Consider the following 23,020-nt stretch of genomic DNA (forward strand, 5'->3'; position numbering starts at 1 on the left):
CCGAGGGATGGGGAAGGGGACCTGGTTGAAACTGAGCCTGAAAGGTGGCAATGCAGAGGGAGCCCCCTAAAAAAACAGATAGGGTCAGGGCCTAGGATGCGGCGCAGGAGGCTACAGCCAGACTTCCTCAGGGGAGATGCTCAGCATTGGGACTGGGATATCACTGTGCCAGCTGCCCAACTCACTTGAAGCTGAGGCTCAGAGAGAGTCAAGGACTTAGTTAGTAGCACACAGCTACCCTCTAGGAGAGCAGCAGTGACTAGCACGCTACTCCTGTATATCCTCTGCCTGAGCTTTAGGGGTTTCTGAGGCCCCATGTCTTCCTGAGAGGAGAGGAAATCTATATACAAGGCATACCTAGTACCTATGACTCAACTCTAGGATCTGAAATGGCTTATCCATCTCTGCCGCTTTCAGGTTTCTTAACCACCCATGCCTCAGTTTACCTGCCTGCAAGTTGGAAAGCAGAGTTGCATCCAGCTGTGTGGGTGAAACAGATAAGTGACAGATTGCAGAGACAGCTCTGAGTGGGCTGGGGTAGTTTCTGGGTCGTGATGGAGTAGGCGGAGGTGCCTGGGCAGAGGCACCTTCGACTCTTGAGGGCCACCCTCAGTCAACGCTGGTGGGAGGTGCACTGTGGTCACCTGGCCCTCTGCCCCACAGTATTACTGCTGCAAGAAGGACGAATCGGAGGAGGACGAGGAGGAGCCCGACTTCGCTGTGCACTCACAGCTGCCGCCCCTGCATTCCAATCGCAACCTTGTGTTGACCAACGGACCTGCTCTCTACCCAGCTGCCGCCACCTCTTTCAGCCAAAAGTCCCCACAGGCCCGTGCCCTCTGCCGCAGCTGCTCGCACTACGAGCCGCCCACCTTCTTCCTGCAGGAGCCAGACGACGACGACTTTGAGGGTGTGCGCAACGGTGGGGGCCGCGTGGCCTACAAAAGCATCAGCCAGGAGGACGTGGAGCTGCCCCCCACAAGCTTCGGGGGCCTGCAGGCCCTCAACCCTAACCGCCTCTCCGCCATGCGTGAGGCCTTTTCCAGAAGCCGCAGCGTAAGCACCGACGTGTGACAGGCCTCCATCCTGCTGAGGCACCCAGCTCTGGAGGGTCCTGAGATCATGACACGATCCCCATGGCATACCCTGGCCCCAAGCCCAGACCTCTGCTCAGCCAAGTCCTCCCTGTGTCCCTGTCCTGGGGGCTCCAGGCATGGGGAACCCCCGGGCCCTCTACAGGGATAAAGCCCAATGAACCAGATCTAGCAGTTGTGGGTAGGGACGGCTGGCTCAAGAAGGGAGGCGGGGACAGGAGGGTAAGGTGAGGCTGTGTTGGAGCACATGGGCCAGGTCCTGTTTCCAGGAAGTGGAGGGTAGGTAAGGCCAACTCCAGCAACTTGTCTGTCTCTGGCTTCATGGTCTTAGCCCGTCACTCCCTCACCAAGCTTTGGCCTTCCTACCTGCTCAACGGAGCACAGGCCTCACTGGCTGCCAGTGGCCCTACAAGCACGAACCCTCCTTAGAGACTGTGGACCAAATAAATATTCTGTTCCTTTTCCGTCCCTCTCCCTACCCTCTCTCCGTTCCTTCTCCCAGCCCATCTGTCTCACACTCCTGAACCTAGGTGCCGAGCCTCTGCCCCAAGTTTGAGATGCTCATTGCTCTGGCCTCCCTGAGGATGGGCAAGACTCCCTACAGAAGGGAGACTTTAGGAGACAGCAGTGCTCTTGGATGCTTGCTCTGTCCCGATCTGCTTTTGGTTGAGAGAGGAAGCACAGCCACAGAGGACACTGGGAGGGTTGACACTAAACCGTACACATCCAGTGCTTAGCCCTAAACCCAGGCAACCGACAGACACAATCCAGCAAGGTTGCTGAAGTGCTGGAGGTGGCCCTGCTGTGCACTAGGGGGTCTTACATGTCGACTTGCTGTGACTCTTAGGTCATTCTACCCATGGGCTTGCCTCCCCATCTATGTAGTTTGGGGGTGGGGGGCTGGCTGCAGAAAGCCCTTTGAACTCTAGTCCCTCAGTGGGGGAAGCCGGGCTATAGACCATACACTTCGTGTTTCCTGCTTGAAACGAGGCCCCAGGCCCAGCCAGCCGGAGCTCGCCGCCCCTGTGCGGAAGCCTCATCTCTACCCATGCTGCTCCAAGTCCTCAACTGGCAGAGGAATTGGTGTCAGGTGACCACCTCTTGAAGGTGTCCCGAGCCTAGGACCCTAGCCATCCGGAGTGCAGTTCTCTGCTCCGAAAGAAGCAGCCTAGCCTCAAGAGTCCCTTTGGGGGACTTCTTTCATCCCCCAGGCCCTGCCACGGAGCTCCAGAGGGGAGCAAGTTCCCCCGTGAAGGTGCCTTCCTATGGGACAGTGGCCACCCCTCAGCCAGGTACCACAGCAGGGCCCTGCACACTTACCACAGGCAGCTGAACCATGCTAGTGAGCATCTGCTGTTTTCAGCATTCTGAACTTTTCTCCTTTTCTTTTTCCTGCCTCATCCTGGTCTAGCTAACAGACCCCATCCTTAGAATCACAGAAGTCCTCAGCCTGTCCTTTCCTCTCTACTTCCTTTGTCTCACTCCTCCCGTGGCATCTGTCCCTTGCATTGCTTGGGGTATGGGTGAGGTAGGGAGGGGTGTGCTGGGCTGTTCTGTCTTTTCCTCCTATTCCCCCTTTCTTTTTTCTTTCTTTCTTTTTTAAACCTCCACCATCTTTGTATAGATCCATAGACGTCTTCCAAGTGAATTAAGCATCTGTCCCTGCCACTCAGCACCACCATGGGACCTGCCAGGGACCCACACAGCACCCTGAAAAAAGTAAAAGCCAATAAATTTGTTTCCCACAGCATGGTGCGTGGCTGTTTGTCTGTTCAATTTACAGGGCACCTTCCAGCATAGACCCTGCCTGGAACCAGAGTCCACCTTCCCAGGCCAAGCTGCTGGGCTCCAGCTTTACCCAGAGGGGCTGCGAGCAGCTCTCAGCCAGGCTGGGCATCATAACAAGCCGCCTTTGTCTTCCAGTGCCCCCTGTGGCTTCCGTGACTGCTGTTAACCAGGACAAGTGGCTGACTGTCCGAGAGGTTACATCAGCATAGCAGGACACTCATGATAGCCACCTCAGAGAGATGAAATTAGCCAGTGCTTGTGGCATACCTGGCACAGAACCTGGCATAGGAGCACCCGGAAGGCCAACAGGAAGGAGTATAGGATGAAGTAGAGAGGGAGGAGATGAGGAAGGGAAGGGGCCTGGAAGAGAGGGACTGGAGGGACTCGGTGGCAGAGGCCCCAGTTCCTGAGGCACAAGGACACTGTTATGTCTGAGCCCAATAAGTGACCTGAAGCACAACCGTCTCCCAAAGCGCCAACTTCTGGATTTGGGGCACTAAAATAAGATCTCCAGGGACAGCTATCCCAATTCATCCCCTGTGGTACAAGCATACACAGAAGCAGCGATGCCCTGGACTGTGTCACTGCCTCAGTTTCCCCCCAAACCCTAAGCCCTTCAGGAACAGAGCTTTTGGGCAGATCTGCCCTGGGGCCGACTGACCCCAAAGCACAGGAGGCAGCCACCAGGCTCCCTACTACCTGGGTCCAAAGGACTCCTGCAGGGTGCTCAGACTGACTGACTGTGGCCATCTCATACTCAGCCCTGTCCTCCCTGCCTCTCTGCCTCCCTGAGTGCTGGAGTGTGTGTGTGTCTGTGTCTGTGTCTGTGTGTGTGTATGTCTCTGTGTGTGCGTGTCTGTGTGTGCGCGCATGCGCGAACGTGGATGTGTGCTTATGTGCACTGTTTCCCACTCCCTTTCACTCAAGAGAAGGCAGTCTGAAGCAGCCGCCCTCCCCTGCAGGCCCCTGTGTCTCTGCAACCACAAGAAGCCACCATGATGGGAAAGCTGTGTTCATGGCCCTGCGGATGGTCCTTGACAGAAGTGGATGGCCTTATATGACACCTGAGCCCACAGTGGCCAGTACTCTTGGTGGCCCTGTCCTGTATCTTCTAGCCTTCCCGTTCCCTGTGCCCGCCCCAGCATTCCTCTAGGCCTGTGTTCCATGCTGGCCGTGAGCCCCAGAGCCAGGACAGCTGAAAAAAAAAAAAACACCTGGAGATTCATGCCAGTTACTACCACAACGCTGTCCTGCTGCCCCCAGTACCTCTCCCTGCACACTCCCTGCTCTTTCTGGTTGCCTTCTGTCTACTTTGTGTACAGCTCTGCCCTGTTCCTATCCACCCCTGCCCACCACTTCTGCTCAAAGTGACTGAAACTTCATCATGCTGCCATAAATACAGCCACTTTATTAAAATGCACCAGTAAGTAGTGAGGAGGCCGGCAGGGACACCGCAGGGACAAGGGCCGTCCCTCCCATCCAGCACAGGAACTCCAGGAGGGGAGACACAGTGGCACTAACGCCTTAGGAAGGCTTCCTTCAGTACTTCCAGAAAGAGGATAGCCTGGGCTCCTCAGCTGACCCAGGGCCGCTCTTCACCCAAGACAGGCAAAGAAAGGAGACTCTCTCCTTCCTGGGTCATCTGAAAGTCAACTTGAGTGGGTTCTGCCACCTCAGAGAAGGGCCTGGAAAATGGGCAGGTACTGCCTACTCTGGTTTCTCAGCTCTGGGCCTTCTGGGGTGGCCACAGACACAGGCTCCTGGGAGTGCATGTACAACTTCCTGCAGCAGGGTGGCTCCATCTGAGAAGGGGCCCGTGGCCACGGGAGGCTCTCCGCTGAGGCAGAGACAAGGCCACAGTGTCAAAGTCCCTTCTTGTCAGTTATACTCTGTGTCACATCTTCAACAGCCCAGAGTCCCCTGGAGGGTGGGTGTCCAAAGAGAGCCCCCAGGATGGCGTGCTCACATCTCAGGGTTACAGCACCAGCTAGGAATGGGGAGGCCTGCAGGAGCGGCAGCAGGCTTTGCTGTAGTACCAGTGGCCACAGAGGTTCACTTTGATGGCCAGTGCGCAGTTGGTGCCCGGCTGGTCCTGGCAGCTGTCATCTGGGGACGGGACACAGTACAAGAAGGAAGGATGAAATGCCAGAAGACCAAAGGGGAACAGCTTCCGGGGTCCCCAACTCTTGCCACATTATCTCCCCAAAAGGCAGGGTCTCACTAGGCGTAGCCCAGCAGGCACACTATGAGCAGGTCAACAGAATAGGTACTCGAATTAGGTCCAGAGGACCCCAGCTGCTACAGCACTCCCGTTCTACGTCACAGTCACCCCTTTCCTAATCCAAGTCTCTCTCCAGGAAAATATGGATCCCACTAAGAGATTTGATTTCATCACCTGAGGAGTAAAACCCTAGGATTTGGGGGGAATCCCTGACCTCCTCTGAAAAGTCCAAACACCTCCAATGTAGATTCCAGCTTCCCCTGCACTTGGCATCTGCTTTGGAGACTAGGCCTTGTCCTTGTCTGTCTTTCCAGGTACCCAAGCCAGAGACTGGGCCTGAGACCTCCCTGGCTCCTGGTAGTCAGTACCTGAGGCTCAGGCTGGGTCATCTCGGTCCCTGGTCCCACAGCTTCCCCAACCACACTTCGGGTCAATGCTTTTTCCAAGGCATAGGTCCTCTCCTGTGGACACACCTATGGGTCTCTCTAGCTGCCTCCCAGCTGATGCCTGTTGGTCCCCCAGACCCTGGCTGTGCCCCCTCCCCCTCTAGCCAGCTCCTGCCCTGTGCCCAGCCGCTTCCTTCTCACCTGGGGGCTCTGTGGGACATGGCTGCAGGTCACAGGCTTGTCTGCCAACAGGCTTCACCAGTGGGTCACAGCCGCGGACAATATCGGTTCCCTGGTAACACTTCACGTCTCGCATCCTCACACCCACGCCGCATGTCTTGGTGCACTGGTGTGGGGCAGGCAGACAGACAGACAAATAGGTGTGTCATAAGGCTCCCCATAGGGACAAAGACAGGAAACCCCATCACTCAGCACTCCCCTTTCTGCACCCTAAGCATCTCACGGGCTAGCCAGGACACAGCAGCCCCTTGGGTTAGGGCTGAGTAGAGGTAAGTGGGTGAAAGGCACTGTCTGGCTTCTTTGCCTCAGTTTTCTCAGCTTTGCAGTGAGAGGGTGGCCCCTCCTGTGCCGACTATGACCTGCCGGGTGCTCAGGTTCCATCTGTCCCAGATTAGTGACACAGAGAGTTTGCCATTGGCCAATCAATGCAACTTCCAGAGCCATCACTCTGAGTCCAGATGTTTCCCTCTGAAAGCCCGAGCTACCCAGAATACCAGGGACATCTGCTGACCCCAATTACCCTGCTATCCCCCTGCCAAGATCCCTCAGGCAGTGGTTCCCTGATGTGGTGACCCCACATTACCCAGGCATGCCTGGGGCCTGAGGTATGGGGAGGCCTCCCACCCCAGGCTCACCCCTTGTCTGGTTACCAGACACAGAGGAGCTGATGATGGCTGGCATGTGGCCACCTCCCTGCTCACCCGCCCTGAGGAGAGGAGAGGCTAGCTTGGCACAGGCACAGAGGACACCCTGCCTTTGCAGAAGCCCCTGAAGTTATTAAGTGGGTTCCTGGCAGATCCTGGTATGTGCTCCTCTGTCCCTGGGGATGAAAAAACCTGAGTTGATGCCTCATGAGGGGGCAGCTATAGAGAAGGGCACTGCCCAAGCCAGGGGCAGGAAGGACAGACTCCCACATGTCCACCACTCACGTACTCCAGGCTGCTTCTGCTATCTCATCATATGGGAAGAAGCCTTCCCTCAGGGCTCAGGGCGTCTCCTTATTCCTTCTCCCCACTTCCCGTTGTCCAACACAGTCCCAGACTTCCTAGGCCCTGGCCACACAGCTACCCTGAGACCAGACCTCCAGCTGTGCTCACTCAGTTCAGAGGGGACCTTCCCTCCAGAGACGTGTGTGTGTGTGTGTGTGTGTGTGTGTGTCCGTGCATGCGCACACGAGTGTGTGTCTCTACCTGCTTCCCCTAATGACGCTTGCTGCTCCTCAAGCTCTGCCACACACCTTCTAGGCAATCACAGCCCTACCTCCCTTTCTTCTTACCTTGAGGGTGCTGTTTATTAGTGGGCACCTCAGTGTGTGTGTGTGTGTGTGTGTGTGTGTGTGTGTGTGTGTGTGTGAACCCTGGAGTTCCCAAGCCCATGCATGAGAAGGGCAGCCACTGGGGTCTCACCCCTCAGAGTCCTTGTATTTGTGACCCACCAATTCCAACAGCTGAGCCTGGGGAGGACCTACGTGTCCTATAGAACAGCAAAAGGAAGACTCTAGACTCCTGCCCCCGACTCTAGAACTCCATAGTGTTCGTAAGCATCCAGAGTTGACCTATGTGGGACCCAAAACCATTGGCAGCTGGAAACCTGGGCTACCCTGCTGGCCACAGGAGTTCTGGGCCCAGCTTGCCCAGGAATGTTAAAAGATGGCTCTGAGACCCCCATGACCTTGCTATGGGCAGACATGGAGGAGGAAATGGTGTATAGATGTCAACATGAATTAACAATAGCTGACATCTAGATGTGACTGCCTCTGGGATGTTATGAAGGCTCAAGATGCTGGCAAGCCCTAAGGCCTGGCATGACCTCTCAGGCAGATAAAGAGCACCTGAGGTTTGGTTACTACTGTGTCAATCAGAGACTAGACAGGGAGCTACCCACGCTGCTAGTCACTGCCTCTCTGCCTGCCCGTCACTAGCCTGTGAGTTGAGGTTACTCACACCTCAGTCTGTCTCCCTGCTTTGCACTCCTGGCCCCATGTTTAACGCACCCCAAACTCTGGCCCCAGGTTGGAAAGCTCTCTCAGCTTCAGTTTATTACTTCCATAAGCGTCATTAGAAGAGACATCTGGGCACACGTGCTGGGCCACAGCTGCCCACAGCTGCCCACAGCTATCTCTGTGACAACAGCTGAGGGCTCTGTTCTTGCATTAGAGATGAGAGTTGGTCTCTATTCTGCCTAGCGTGCTAAACTTGCTGCTCTGCCCACTGACTCAGTGTCCTAACCTAGGGCACACATCCTGCCGCCTGTAACAAATCTCATGCCCCTGCCTTAGCCGCATCTCAGGCAATCTCACCCTCTGTGTCCTCCAGGGATTGGGCAACACTTGAGAGAGTACCAGGCATATTATGCTACCAAACACACAACTTACAAGTCTCAGTTTTAAGTCAGAAGTAACCAGGCCCGGACAAGCCCACGAAAAGAGTTGAAGGGACAGCAGGCTTAAGATCAGAAAATGCCTCTGGGCAGCTAGCTCCCCACCAGCTGGTTTAGAAGGATCCAGGGACAAACGCCCTGGATGACTGAAGCTTAGAGGAAGGCTTGACGGACATGGGCCAAGATGGATGTTCTGTGGCAGCATCAGAGCCCAGGCCTGGTTTAAGCTTCTAGGGCTTGCTGGGTGCTCACCTCTGACCAGGGGCTGGTGTACCACTTGAAGCAAGGTCTCTCAAAGCACGTACTCTCCTCAGGGGGCTTCCTGGCTAACCCACACTCGGGGCCACTGCGCATCTGTGGCTTCCCGTTGGCCAGCTCCATGCAGAGGACCAACCGCTTTTTCACTCCACGCCCACACGTAGTGTTGCACTGAGAAGGGCCAGACAAATTGGTCAGTGGCCAGCAGCAGAGAACCAGAACCCTGACCACAGCACCTCTGGTGGTCAAGATTTGGTCAGCAATATTGGGTGGAAGTCTAAGTAAACACTTGTGCAGCTGGGGGGTTGGCTGAGAACTCTTCGGTAACCATTCGGCCCCATCCAGATTTGATCAAAAGCAATTAGGCCCCAAACCATCTGTTTTGAAACAAATTGCCTAATGTAATTTGGCCAAGGATGATCAGGCCAAAATCAATTCTGCAGAAAGCAATTTGGCTCAAGATTATTTCGTTAATAGTGGCCGCCTGAAACCATTGACTGAGAGCAACTGTCTGAAATGGTAAGTTGGTGACAATGACAGGTTGAAACAGAAGACAAATGGGTCGTGAGAGCAAAAGGTCATCAAGGCATCCATGGGCTGAAAGTGCACGCAGCCAATATACTCTGTCTCTGCCTTTGTGTCTACTAGGGCCCAGTGAGAAGACATGGGGACCTGCAGACACCCCTGGGGGAAGAGACAGGAAGTGCTCTTACTTCCTTTTTTTTTTTTTTTTTTTTTTTTTTGGCTGTTTCCCAAATTAATTGTTAGTCAAATGTTCTTCATAGCATGCTATGAATTCTTCGTTGTGACCGGCCATTGGCACTCAGGCAAACTCTCCCCCATCCTCTGTGACCCAGGGAGAGGCCCTATACAGGCTCTTGTGTACTCACCCGTTCCCAGTCCTGAGCCAGCCAGTGTGCTGGGCAGTTCTTGTCCCCACAGGGGTGGATGGCCAGAGGCTTTGTCTCCATCTGGCACTGGGACTCGGGGACCACCCGTCCATCACTGGTCTTACAGTACACGTGTCGGATAGTGCGGCCCTGCCCACAGCTTCCACTGCACTGTAAGATGGAGCAACAGGGGCTGGTAGGATAGTAGAGGCCATCCTACAAGCCCCCAACCTGCATCATCCCCAAATAAGAGAAACAGCTTCCAGGGCAGTGTGGGGAAACAGTTGCCATAGTAACCACTTTTTAAATAACATTTCTGTTCTAATTACAGAAATAACACACTAAGTGCAAAACACACAGAGAGAAAAGCAGAGCTCAGAAGGCCATCTAAGCCCTACCACCAGAGAGGGCCCTACCTTGCATATGAGCAGCTCTGTTCCAGATCAGAGAGACAGATGGAGACAGAGACAGGCAGGGAAAAGCAGAGAGACAGAGACAGGGAAAGGCACGCAGACAGAGAGAAGCAGAGACAAGGCCAGATGGAGTCAGGAGGGTGGAGACAGAGAGGTCGTTAATGGGGTGGTGATGTCCACTCTTGTTTCTGGACAGGGGTTTGAGTTCCTAAAAGAGTGGACAGGAGGTCATTATGTTCTTCTTCTCCTCCTGTCTTTACTCTAGATAGATGAGGAAACTTAGGCATAGCAAAGCAGCCCTCGGGGTCAGAGTCCCGTCACCAACCCCATACCCTAAACCTGCCCCTCACCGGTCCCCAGTCTGAGACAGTCCACTGGCGGTCACAGGGAGGCCCTGTGCAGTTTTTCTCTCCCACAGGCCTGGTGCTGGGGTCACACAGCTTCTCGTCCTCAGAGCAGCGGATGTCTCTGGTCACGACACTGCGCTCCCCACACTTGGCTGTGCACTACAAGGAAGCCAGGGTGAGATGCTTGGTGATGCGTCTGTTCTCAGGCACCTGGTGACACCCCAGCATCTGGAAGCTGCTCACCTCTGACCACTCCGACATCTCCCACTGTGGCCCGCAGGCTGGGTTTCGGCACGTCTTGCGCTCCTCGGGCCGTACAGCCTCTGTAGCCTCACACAGGTCGCTGTACACGGAGCTGTCAAAGCCAGGGGACAGCATCTTCCAGCAGCGCACGATGCGGAACTGATGGCCCTCACCACAGGTGCGTGAGCACTCGCTCCAGCTGCTGGTCTCCCACCTGCCTCAGGAGCGAGGACAGCCCTCAGTGGCCCCAAATCACACAGGCCAAAGTAGACTGGAAGGAGGTGAGGCCCACCAGTGAGGACTGTGCCTATACTAGCCCTGAGTTAGATAACACTAAGTGAAATAGTGGGTGAGTATCCTGCAAGTGTCCATGGCCTTCAGGGACCTGGCCACCATCACCTACCCCCACCTCTAGACTTTCTTCCTTTGTCCTTTCTGTCTCCTTCCCCCACGCCTTTCACACTTGACGCCCTTCAGGTTCATACTCCAGTGTCCTAGAGCCCCCAGACCTTGCTTGCCCTGCTGGGTGACACAAGTGACTTTGGCCCCTCTGGATTCTGATTCTTCATAGACAAAGGTGGAAGTAAACCAAAGTTATGACTCCAGCTCTCTACCCAGAGACAGGCCTGTCCGGTGTGCAGAATGACCACCCATCTCCACCTCCTATACTGAGTGGGGTTAAAAAAGACCAGAGTGTCCTCCATGCAGGTCCTCTGAGAAGACACACTTGGAGAAGACGCTAAATCAAGCGCAGGCCAGCTGGATCTGTTTTTTGTTTTGTTTTATTTTTTGTTTTTGTTGTTGCTTTTTGTTTGTTTGTTTGTTTTTGTTTGTTTCTCCAGAAAGGAAGAAATGTCCAGATCTAGTATCCAGAAGAAAAGAGGAAATGTGACCATGCTGGGGAGCAAGAAATACATGGCTCTGTGGAAGTGACACCCAAGCTCTGACTCTGCCTTGAAGACAAGATAAGAGACATGGGGGCTAGAAAGATGAGGCTCCACTCAAATCCCAGGGAGGAATCCTCAGCTTATAAAGATCCTAGTTGCACAGGAGAGCCTCAGTGCGAAGATAGGCCTCTAGTATAGAGACTAATGTGGGGGAAAACTATGGTGTAAAGTGGTTAGTGACCATCCCACTGTGTGCCCTGCTCTGCTCCCCCAGAGCCCTAGTGTGAACACACACACACACACACACATACACACACACACACACACACGAAGTCACGCACTGATTCTGACACCCAGCTTGGTGCTCAGGGACAGGTACCTGGGCTGGCACTCCCTCCCAGCGCAGAATTCATGGACAGGCTCAGGACGGGTCAGGGCATCACAGTAGCTGTCATCCACTTCAACGCCATCATAGCGAACACACATGGCGTATGTGGACATGACTCCTAGATTCAGGGTAAGAGAAGGGTCTGTAAAGTGTGTGGCTAACAGCGAACGTCTTGGACACCAGCAGACGGGTGAGCTTTGTGGTCTTGGATTGGACCACATGATCAGAGATCTGCTTCTTGCATTGGGGATGGTAAAAGCCTAGAGTTGGGGCTGGGCAAGCTCTGCGAGCCAGCGTCTCCATCTTTGCCCAGCCCCTCCAGCGCAGCCCAGGCATCTAGATCACCTGCCAGAAACCTAGACTGGCCTTACAGAGACTGAGTCAGATACAACCAGGTACCCTGATGTGTATTTGTCTGACAAATCCCATTTGTGGCAGATGAGCCGGTAAGCAGGTTGAAAAACCAAACCATGGCAGTATGACAGCCCTGGCCCCAGACATAGGTGCCCCGGCTCTTACTAAAAGTCTCCCACCAGGTACCTCCGAATGCCTTTAACTATCTGTGTGGGCTTTTCTGAGATTCCTGAGTTTTAAAATACCAAGGGGATAAGGAGGGTCACATACACACACACAAGACCAGCCTTCGTTTAACCATATATAGTCAGTCCCTGGCCACACTTTCTTTCCTTCCTCCTTGGACCTACTTCCTACAGCTAAGAGTAAGCCTCTGAGTGGGCTCTCTAGAGTGTGAGCACCTCCTGCTCTGGAATGCAATGAGGCAGGCTTGTGCTTTGCTGGGCAAAGCCAATGTGGAGCTGTGTATGAAAGAAGCTCTCGGGGTTTTCAGTGTGTCTACCTTCCCAGAGGTGTCTGAGCCCCAGTGGCCTCTGCTGCTCCAAACCCCAGTCCTAGACAGAACCATGGAGTCTGGGAAGGAACCATACATGTGTTTTGTTTTGTTTTGTTTTCCATGAGGGCCAAGCCAGGCTGCAATTACTGGTTCCTCTCCTGCCAGCGCTGGGCTGTGCAGCCTTCAGCCTGCTGGAGGAGGAGGCAGCTTCCTGGCCAGGTCTGCTTGGAACAATTCAGGCGGCAGAGACACTAGCTCTGGGACCCCAGGAACATACAGACAGGGCTGGGGACTTGTGTAGCTGCCCCCAAGTACCTGGTTATGGGTTGGTTTGACATCATGGAATGGAAACACACAAAAGAAAATCCAAATCCCACCTAGCAGGGCTACCAGATTTGTCATGAACCCAGATTGCTCATTTCCAGAATGGGAAATTTCCGGAGAGGCTACTAAATCAAAATGCCACTTTTCTGGGCACCTTTTCCTTACATCTGTCTTGAGTAGGGACCATCTCAAGACGTCTTAACCATAGAGCCCTTGCCTTGAGCTTAAGTGCGTTTTGAGCCCTGATCCGTGAAACCTACCAGACCGGATATCCAGCCTCAGTAACAAGCCTACCAGCTCCTTTTGCTCCTGGGAAGCTTTGTTGGGACCCGGGGGACCCAGCGACAGTCTAGAAGCCATACCCTGAGTCCCAAGCTAAGTCCAAGACCACCTGACACCATTGCTGTTCCAAAAGAAAAAAAACCTAAGATCCTCACAGTGGTGGGGGTTTCGGGGTGCAGAGAAGGCAGGGCCCTGCAACCCAGCACACCTTCAAGAACACGTCTCAGCACGAGGGAAACGGGAGAGAATTGGGTTCACCAGGACTCTCTCCAGAACATCTGCAGACATTGTGTGCATCCACAGCTGGCAAAACCCACACACCCTGGCCTCACCCCTTCAGCATGGTTGCAATTGTAGACATCAAAATGTAGGTCTGGGAAGAGCAGTGCCTTCCCCTAGTGAAGTTCGGCCAGAAGGAGTTGAGGAGGTGAATCATCCACGGTGTAGAGCCTCCTCTTTCCTTTCTGCCAGTGTCCCTCAGTTGGGTCTGTGCCTCCTCAGGTGACAGGAGCCTCTCTACTTCTGACATCCCTGTCTAAGCAGAGCTCATAACTTCCCTAGTATCAGCCCTGTCCTACCTAGTCCCTTTCTTCCTGTGTCCTGCTCTGCACTTTGGGTCACATAGAACAGGCATGCTCCCTGGCCTGGCCACTGTCTAGGTGCTGAAAGATAATGGTGTCGTGTTCTTCTCCCTGCAGACGTCACCTACCAGGGCTCATTTATCAGGCCCCTTGCCACCAAAGCCACCTCAACCTGGAGACATCTCAAGTGATGTCACCTCCCCGGCCTCCAGAAAGGTTCCACAGTCACGACACATAGGATGTCCCATTGCCAAGATGACCAGAAGGATCCTTAGCATGCCCAAACCCACAGTCTCTGCCATCAAGTTTGGTCCTGAAGATCAGTCCCTATGGAAGACAGGTCACAAGGCTTATCTGTCTGCCTTGGCACAGCTTCAGCCTTGTCCCAGAGCCCCTCAGCAGGGCTGTAGCAGTGGTTCTCACTGGCTGAGTGTGGGCCAAGCAGGTGGTTTCTTTCTATTTATCCAACAAGCACTTTGCCGTGGTACCTATCTAGTCACAGCTAGAGAGCAGTAGAAATTCTATGGGGGCCTGGGGTCTCATACAGTAGGCAGTATGCTTCAACTGCTCCCACATCACAACTTGTATTTTTGCTTCCAAATTGTTAGGGACAGGGCATCATTATGTGTTTGGGCACAGGGCCAGCATGAGCAGAACCTTAAAGATGAAAGGTCTCTGTCTTCACTTTGAGGAGTCCTTCTCCTGAGATGTCGGAGAATAACTAGGGCTCACCAGAGGGGCCTGAACCTGATTGCCATCCAGTACGCCATGGGAACAAGGATGCTTTTGTCACACCACCCACCCCGCCCCCACACACACCAACTCCTGCCATCCCATACCACCTCCCAGATCAAGAAGGCAGACAAGTTTCCTGGCGTGGCTTGGGACTGCAAGTGTATGCGTGAGTCTCCAGCTAAAAAGGCGACTCAGAGAAAGTGGCCCAGGCTCAGTACCTGTGGTGCACGTGGCACTGCAGGGCTCATGGGATGAGAGCTTCCACCGGTACATGTCAGCTGGGCTCACACCTTGTTTGCGCGCCTTGGGTCTGGTCCTGAAACACAACCGAACAAAATATGTAGTAAGGGAGCTGGCTGCTTCTGGGCTTCATTCTCAGGTGGATGGGTCCCCCTCTGAGGCTTTACTCTTCTTAAAGACAGATACACTTTCCTGGACTCCAGCCAGTACCCTTTAATGAAGACCAGGGGCCCTACCCTCTGGAACAGAAAAGAAGACATCCATGTCGGCTCTGAGCAGACACAGGCATTTCCCATTTCAGGACCTAAACAGGCTGCATGGAGGCACCCTGTTCTTCCTCTCACAGGTCTCTCACTACATCTCACATAGGCCGGCAGATTTCTTCTTCGCACTGGAGAAGGAATCTCAGGAGACCCTTAGAGACTGAGATGTTCCAGAGTTTTCCCTGGCTGCCTCCCTCAGCTGGGCCTCTGATGAATGGGGGACACCAACCATTCAGCTTCCAATGCTCAAATTCACAGAGCCCAGCAGCAGTAGGGAAAGGGGTCTGGTTCCACACTGCAGCTCAGGTCAGTGATGGCTGCGCAAGCCAGCTGACAGGAAGAGGCGCGCTGAGGACCGGCCAGCTAACAGCTACAATTCTTGGCCAGAACTCTGGTGGCCATAGCCAAGTATTGTTAGGACTGCTAGCTTCTTTGAAGCAGCCTCAACACCCCCTGTGCGGGCTATTTGGGACACTGCAGGGGGAGGAAGTGGCTGCTGCATTTACCTCTGCCCTAGGTGGCTTTAAGACCTAGCCACTCAAATAAGAGCCCAGCTCCTGAGCCTCATGGCCCCCAGAGCCAAGAGGAGCAGTTAAGGAGGCAACCCCATCACAGCAGCTCCCTCCAGCTGCAGAGCCCAACTCCATTTTCCTCAGAACTAAGAGGGGCTAGCTAAGGGATTCACAGGACTTAAAAAGGACCAGACTCTTTCCTGGGGACCACAGTCACTGGAGGATTGTGGGTGTTATAGGCCATTACATTCTGAATGCCATTCTGGATGAATCTGTGGTAGAGACATCTGTCAGGGCTGTTAGTCAAGTGGGTGAGAACTGCGCCTGTGTTCTGCTCTGATTGGCTCATGTTTCCCAAGAGAGTGCTTGGGGGACGAATGCTGCCCTGATAGCACGTCACGCTCTGAGAACGGAGGAAATGATCTCCCAACAGGAGCCTCAGTTATGAGTTTACTGATGTGAGTCTATGAATTCTCAGGAGAGGGTGGAGGCAGAAAGGAGGGAGGCTAGGGCCTGGGCCACCTCTCCTGGGGTTCAAACCAACCCTTGAGCTGGGTTCTGTGCTGGGGAAACTCTGCCCTGCCCCCTGATTACAAACAAAACTTTAACACGGGGCATCTCAAAGCAAAGGATCCTATTCTGAGTTCCCAGTGGGACCCACTTAGAGCACGAAGTCTCAAGGGGAAAGATGAGGAGAAAAGAACCAGTCCCTAAGGCTTGAACCAGACAACACTGAGCCATCGGTACCCCTCCCCCTCGCCTCCACAGCCTTCCGCAGCCTTAAATTCCTCCCAATAACACAAAGAGGAGAGAAGATGCGTTTGGTGTAAAAGCCTCCATCTTTACATAATTACACACTCTAGCCACAGCCTGCATGACTCATCCTTAACTCGAGAGCTAGCCGCCAGGTTCAAAATAACCCTTTGGATTTTAAGCCCTAAAGGTATTTCTGGAGGGGCTGTCTACACCCACTCTCCAGCACGTGTGGGGTGCTGGGTGCTGCATGAATAGCGGTGCAGCGCCCATCGGGCTTGCTTACTGGAAGGTGCACCAAGAAGCCCCACACCCTGGAAACCATCACCATCCCAATATGGAAGGGCCCTGCCCTCGGGCAGGATGGTTTCCAAGATACCGGTGGCCACTGTTTTTGGATTTTTGCCCAGTGCCTGGCAGGACACAGGCTCCTGAAATCCCCAGAGAACACAAGCTCTGAAATGACTGTGTTTGTTTATAAATGAACCAGAAATTCTCTTCCTATCCTGCTCCAGGCTTCAGAGGGGGGATGTGTGCCTCTGCATCCCAGACGCCTGTTCCCAAAGTGTCTGGTGACAGCCCCTCCCGGGATTGTTTGAAGCCTCTCTAGAAGATGAAAATAGCCCTTCCTTTCTGAGCTGCCCCTTTGATTTCACCCGCTCCCAGGGCAGACTCGACTTCCTGTGTTTGGACAACACGCCGAGATGTGGCTATTTCGGCTTGGTGGTTTCCCCCACGGCCTCCCTCAGTCCGTTATCTCCCCAGACCATCTTTGGTCCCCACCAGCAGCATCCTTTGATGGCAGCCGGTTGGGCATCTCCCTAAGCTGCCCTTTTCTGAGTGCTGACAACCTGTTTTAATGACTGACTCTGGGAATCCAGTATGTCCCACAGGGAGAAGGGTCAGGGTAAGAACAGATGGACACTTTGAAATGTGGCTTAAGGATTCTGGACCATGGGGACTCCAGTGAGACACACTTAGAGCACCCATTCAGAACAAGCCAATCCTCTCGAGGGGGTGGGGGAAAATCAGTCCTTAAATCTTGATCCAGGCAACATGGAGGGGCCTATTTATGTCCTAGCCTGCTCTCAACAGTTTGAATGTGAGTTTGGTCTGGGAAGCATCACATTACTGAACCACCAGGCAGGCCTCTGACACACGGGGAAACTGAGGCCTAGAAGAGAACATGGATGTATCCAACTCCCATGGAGTGACCTGCTCTTTCACTGTACCACAGTCACCTACATGGCCCATGTCACAGCCAAATAAAGGAGAGGATCTTTGTGCCACCTGATACACCTACATAGAACACTGTGTCGGTCATTGGTCATCATTTGGGCTGCGGGTCCTGGGAAGCTTCCCCTGTGCCTTGGAGACTCCGTGACTGACTAGGAGCATCTGTCCCTGGAGCCTTTGCTGAGCATCATATATGAATACACCGTCATCATCCCTGTTGTCCTAAAGGATGATCCAGAGAGCTGGCAGCTGAGTGGCTGGTCCACTGCCTGTGACTTCTCTCACACTCCAGCCCTGTAAAGCTCCTCATGCATTGCCAGCCTCTGGGTCCCCCAGACTAGGCAGATGCCCCTAGAAGCTTTGACAGTGCCAAGTAAGTGGCCAGCCATGTGTAACCCCTACGAGAGGAGAGCAGCTATCCCATCTTATCTAGCCAGAGCTCATCAGCGGGGTCCCTGGCGTGCACCCCATCCCTTGGGCCTCAGAAGACGGTGTGAGAGGAGAGGCAGCACCAGATCCTCCAGCTTTACCACCCTTGGATCCTAGAGACGTGGGAGAGGTGACCTGAACCCTTAACCTTAAAAGTGACTCTCATGCCGGGAGGTGGGGGGTGGCGCACGCCTTCAATCCCAGCACTCGGGAGGCAGAGGCAGGCGGGTCACTGTGAGTTTGAGGCCACCCTGGTCTACAAAATGAGTCCAGGACAGTCAAGGCTACACAGAGAAACTCTGTCTCGGAAAAAAAAAAACAATGACTGTCATCTCTTCCATCGACCCCTATCCCAAGCTCAGACTCAGCCTCCCTTTAGCTGGCTAGGGGTCAGCTCAAGGTTTTGAGTGGATTCCCAGGAAACCAAACAAAACCAGCAGGCCAGCTCTTATCTTCATTCTTCATCCCCCACCAGAGGCTAAAGATTCTGGTCCTAGCTGTTTACACGAGCCAGGCACCTGAGAAATCATGTTAGTACCTGGAGACGTTCTCCATGGGAGGAGGTGGAGGCACCCAATGCCAAACAACAGTAGCCCAGAGAGGCTGAGGCCACAGGCCCCTCTAGCCTAGCCTTGGCTGTCCAGGCATCCTCGAACCCTCCTCTTTGTGGCTCTCCGGGCTCACTCTCCTAGCAGGTGTCCCAACCCTGATTTGCTAGGCATCCCGGCCACAGCAGCTGTGACACTGGCTTACTGCATAGGCCCACTACACTAATAGCTCCTTCTTCTTGCTTTGACTCAGGGTCTCCCTGTAAGGGGAGGAACCTCAGATTCTGCTATCATCTTCTCTTTGTTTGGGTTGACTCCACATTCACCTGAGGGGCTGCATGCAGAGTCTGTCTTGGGCCTAATAGCCATGTCTCAAAGGCTGTTCAGACACAGAGCCCATGATCCCAATTCCTTAGGCTCTGTGAGCCAAACATAGCTTCCCTGTTCTGAGTTCCTTCCCAGGAGCCTAACGCCATGGGTAGTTGCGATCGCTCCCTAATCTATGCATATAAAATGCTGAGCCCATGCCAGCATCAGGAGGCTGTTAGCAACAAACCTCCAGCATGCTTCAACTCAGGGTCAGCAATATGAGCTGAAGCATTCCTAGCTGGGAACACCTAGACTCATGAGCCTGCCTTTCAGAAAGATGTGTTACAGTTCAGGCTTCTAACCTCCTGTCAGATTCATTTACTCACTCTCTCCTACTTACCTCTAGGTCCCTAGCCCTTCTGCTCAGATGTCCCTGTAATGACCCCCTACTCCATAGGGCACTAAAATAGGGCAAGGAAGAAGTGCCTCTTACCTAGCCTTGTGAGTCCTGTTCCCAGCGAAGGTGGGGAGGCTGGCACTGGTGTTGGGGAATGGGGCCTCAGAGGACGTGTTGTTGATCCTGTCACCACTCAGCCCCAGGTAAGACCCATTGATCAAGTAGGCAGCAGGCCCCTCGATCTCCTCATAATCCACATAGAGGCTCTCAGCTGGGGAGCTTCTGGGGGCACCCTGGGCAAAGATGCTGTTCATGGTCTCGTTGAGAGAGAACTCTTCTGAGTCAGAGCCTGTGCCCAAGAGCTGATCGGAGATGGCGTTGGCTGAGAGAAGCTCCTGGGAGGTGAAACGTGCATCGACCTCCTGGTCATCCTTGTCCCCTGAGAGAGCTATCCCAGTGGCATTGTGCTCTGCAGAGAGACAGGTGTGTAAGCAGCCGGGGCTGCTATCGTGTTGCTCTTTGCTGCCCCTCCTCCTCCACATTCCTGTGTGTGGCAGGTGAGTTACGTAATGGGGACGAGGGGGAAAAAACAGAAGCCCCCAGGCTCTACTCCATCAGACACAGTTGGCCAACATCACCAAGTGATAGGAAACTGAACAGCCACTGCGGATGGTTGGGCGGTTGTCCCCGGAGACCAGGCTCAGCTGGAAAGCTCAGCATGAGAGCTGATTCATAAGAGGATCTCTATAGACTCATGAAATGATATAATGTGGATTTAAGGTGACTCTTAAATGACAAGCACAGACACACAAACGTTAAGAAGTACAGCATAGGAGGGAAGATTGTGAGAGTCAGCACAGCCACCAATCGCCTCCATTTCCTGGTGGCCTGGTGCTATCCAAGTGAGCCACGGGGCAGACCAGCTGCCTTTGGCTTCCAGTTCTACTCGGTGGAAGAGTCGGCAGACACCTCCTCTCTCTAAGCCCGTCTCTTCCATCAAACTCAGACAGTTATAGATGGTTTGTCCTCTACAAATGTGGAGTCTACATCCTAAGAGTCATAGAGCGAAGGATCAAATTTTTTGAAAAAGAATTTCATACTGGCTGGATCTGGTGGCGCACAATTGTAATCCCAGCACTGGGGTGGCAGAGGCAGAGGCAGAGGCAGAGGCAGAGGCAGATGGATCTCTATGAATTTGACACCAACCTAATCTACCTAACAATTTCCAGTGAGATCCTGTCTTACAGGAGGAAGAGAAGGAAAAAGAGGAGGAGGAAGAGGAGGAAGAAGAGGGAGAAGTGGGGAGGAGGAGAGGAGGCAGGGGAAGAGGAGGAGAGGGAGGAAGAGGAAGGAGAGGAGGAAGAGGAAAGGAGGAGGGGGAGGAAGAGGAGGGAGGGGAGGAGGAAGAATTGCATCTATATTAAGCTGATTTTGACAATTAATATTGATTGTTGGCTTGACAGGGTCTAGAGACACCAAGGAGACAGGCGTCTTCACTTGTCTGTGAAGTATTATCTAGATTAAGTCTCTTGAGGAGGGAAGACCCGCCAGAGCTGTGGGCAGCACCATCCCCCGTAAAAGGAGACAGTGGACACCAGCTTCCATCTCTCTCTGCTTCCTGACTGCAGATGCAGTGTAACCAGCTGCCTCAAGCTCCTGCAGCCATGGTGGACTTTATCTCCTGGAATTGTGAGCTTCTGTCAGGTATCTGTCACAGCAACAAGGTCCTGTCATGTGTCATCTGGCTATGACTTAATGCCATTGTACCTACAGCACATGCACTGCGTCTAGTACTGTGGGTCAGCTGTAGTGATTCATGGTACATGGAGGATGCTTAGGTTCTATGCAAGCAAAGCATCGTATAGAGGGAGCTAAGAATTTTAGTGTGCAAGAGGATTCTACAATCAATCAGCAGATATTAAGCTATGACTGTATACCTCAGACTTAACACTGTGCCTGCCCAGAGAGAACGTGCAGGCAGCTGGACGTTCTCCTCAGCCTCTTCTGCAGACATCAAAGAGACCAACACTTCTCACCTCAGGCCTCTGCACCTGAGGAGCCAGAGCCTTTCCCATACCCGCTATTCCTCTTTCTCACCTTGGAAGCCTTTGCCCCTGGGAGGTCCCTCACAGAGCCCACCGCTGGCTCGCTTGCACACCTCGTTGGTCTCCTGGCCTCTGCTCGGTCCCAGCCCCACCTCAGGGGATGGAGGCTGAAACAGCTGGTGATTCAGGCCCAGTCTCTCTGAGGAGGTCTGGCGGTAGAGCGAGCCGTTGTGCTGCATGAAGCCCAGCAGCCTGGCACGGTCCAGCTCCTGCCTCTCCGTGCTCTCGGAGGCTGGTTCAGAGAAGCTATAATAGACAGGCTGCAGGTGGTGCATGTGTGGTGGCTGCAGCAACGTGTACTCGAAGGTGATGGAGGGGCTTTTGCCATTCTGGTTCCACACCTGGGAAGGAAAAGGAAGTGAGACCTGGCTTCTTCCCTCACTCCTACTTAGCACCAAAGGCCCCTCGAGACCAATCGACCCTGGTGACAGTAGCATCTTCCCAGAGAGTCACACTTGATCCAAGACTGTGAGTTCATGCAAATGTACTAGGAGAGCCATGCCCAGGGCTTGTGAATGAAGCACACCAAAAGGGGTAGAGGGGCAGGTCACCTTGGGGCAGAGAATGGGGGACGCACTGCATGTTACTTCCATCGTGGGCCAGAAATCCTAACAGCACTGGTCTCGTTGCATCTACCCTGGACTTCTAGGGCAGCCGATGAAGAACTAAAGCCCAGACCATGACTCCATTCAGGACAGCACTGACAGGCCGGCTGGTCACGGAGCTCCTGGGCCTCTGCAGAGACCACAAGCCCAGTGTGACCTCTCCTTTAGACAGACTTCAAAGGCTTTGTTTAGAGTCACCACCCTGAGATCTGGAAGCTGACAGTAGTGGATTTGGCAGGAGGATTAACTGCTCACGGGGCCATAGACCTGCCTGGCTGGAGCACAGAGCACACCAAGGCCCTGGAAGGGTGGCAATGAACAAACCACAGGAAGCTAAGCAGTGCCAAGACAAGCCATAGCAAGACACCAAGGGGAGGATGGCCACCACTGGAATGACATCTCAAGGGTGGCTAGGGACAGGAGCAGGGACTATGAAAGGCACTTCACTGGAACAAGATGGCAAAGAGAGTCAACATCACTTCAGGCTAACCAGATGGCTGTGGGTGTGGTCAAGAGAGAAAGAAAGAAAGAAAGAAAGAAAGAAAGAAAGAAAGAAAGAAAGAAAGGAACTTTGAGGCCTTAAGCTTCAGGGCAGAAAGGGCGGAGGAGAGAAAGAATGAACCCAGTCAGCTGCTCACCCTGCTGGGTCTGCTGCACCAGACAGAGGTAGGCTGGGCCAGTGGGACCCACTGCATAGAGAGATCTGGGTCAAGATATTTGGAAATGGTGAAATCTCAAATGTTCTGCATGGTCTAGGACTGGAAAGGGACTGTTCTTCCCTCAACAGCTAATGCTGCCCTAGGAAAGATGGTGTGGAAAGCATCCCTTCCTAACCTTGGCCTTTCTCTGGGCCTTATCTGGTCTCCTCTCTTTTCCACAAGACCAACGGCTCTCATAAAGCCACATCATTCACCCACCAGGGAAGTCCTAGAGAATGGAGAACAGATGGCCCCGGGCCTTCGGCACCATCACAGGCCCACTAGGAGCACCATTGACTGTGGAATAGCATGCTGCCCTGCTAACAGGCAGGGTGAAGTGGGTGAGGCCCACACTGAGTGCAGATGCAAGAGGGGTGACTCAAGGGCAAGCAGTTCACTCAGTGACCGCTTCTACCAGAGAGCCCCAGAACATTCTGTTCACTACGGGGTGGCCAAGTGACACCAATGTCATTTAGAAGGACAACGTGGGACACTCTAACATGATAGAGCTAGGGGCAACAGGTGATGACAAGTTCTGGACTCTCTAGCAGCTGTAGATATGAGCAGGCCCTGAACTAATAATAGTAACAGAGGGGTTGGGTAGGTGGCTCAGTAGGTA

The 23,020-nt window shown here is 53.7% G+C and overlaps 2 protein-coding genes across 5 annotated transcripts in view; one reads left to right on the forward strand and one right to left on the reverse strand.

Moving 5' to 3' along the window:
- Window positions 1–2,844, forward strand: part of FAM163B (family with sequence similarity 163 member B) — a 32,881-nt gene extending 30,037 nt beyond the window's left edge. For both annotated transcript variants that reach the window (XM_084799598.1, XM_084799597.1), the window contains one exon: window positions 664–2,844. In XM_084799598.1, the coding sequence (XP_084655724.1) occupies window positions 664–1,074 (411 nt within the window). In that variant the 3' untranslated portion in view covers window positions 1,075–2,844. The remainder of the gene's footprint in view (window positions 1–663) is intronic.
- Window positions 2,845–4,270: 1,426 nt separating this feature from the next.
- Window positions 4,271–23,020, reverse strand: part of ADAMTSL2 (ADAMTS like 2) — a 32,299-nt gene continuing 13,549 nt past the window's right edge. For 2 of the 3 annotated variants that reach the window (XM_084797353.1, XM_084797351.1), the window contains 10 exons: window positions 21,091–21,439; window positions 19,090–19,462; window positions 14,525–14,622; window positions 11,526–11,652; window positions 10,260–10,473; window positions 10,020–10,175; window positions 9,257–9,427; window positions 8,361–8,537; window positions 5,691–5,835; window positions 4,271–4,988 (listed from right to left, as the gene is read on the reverse strand). In XM_084797353.1, the coding sequence (XP_084653479.1) occupies window positions 4,870–4,988; window positions 5,691–5,835; window positions 8,361–8,537; window positions 9,257–9,427; window positions 10,020–10,175; window positions 10,260–10,473; window positions 11,526–11,652; window positions 14,525–14,622; window positions 19,090–19,462; window positions 21,091–21,439 (1,929 nt within the window). In that variant the 3' untranslated portion in view covers window positions 4,271–4,869. The remainder of the gene's footprint in view (window positions 4,989–5,690; window positions 5,836–8,360; window positions 8,538–9,256; window positions 9,428–10,019; window positions 10,176–10,259; window positions 10,474–11,525; window positions 11,653–14,524; window positions 14,623–19,089; window positions 19,463–21,090; window positions 21,440–23,020) is intronic. The other variant, XM_084797352.1, reaches the window with a different exon arrangement.

Source organism: Acomys minous (assembly GCF_964271855.1).
Source record: "Acomys minous genome assembly, chromosome: 10".
NCBI classification, from domain to species: domain Eukaryota; kingdom Metazoa; phylum Chordata; class Mammalia; order Rodentia; family Muridae; genus Acomys; species Acomys minous.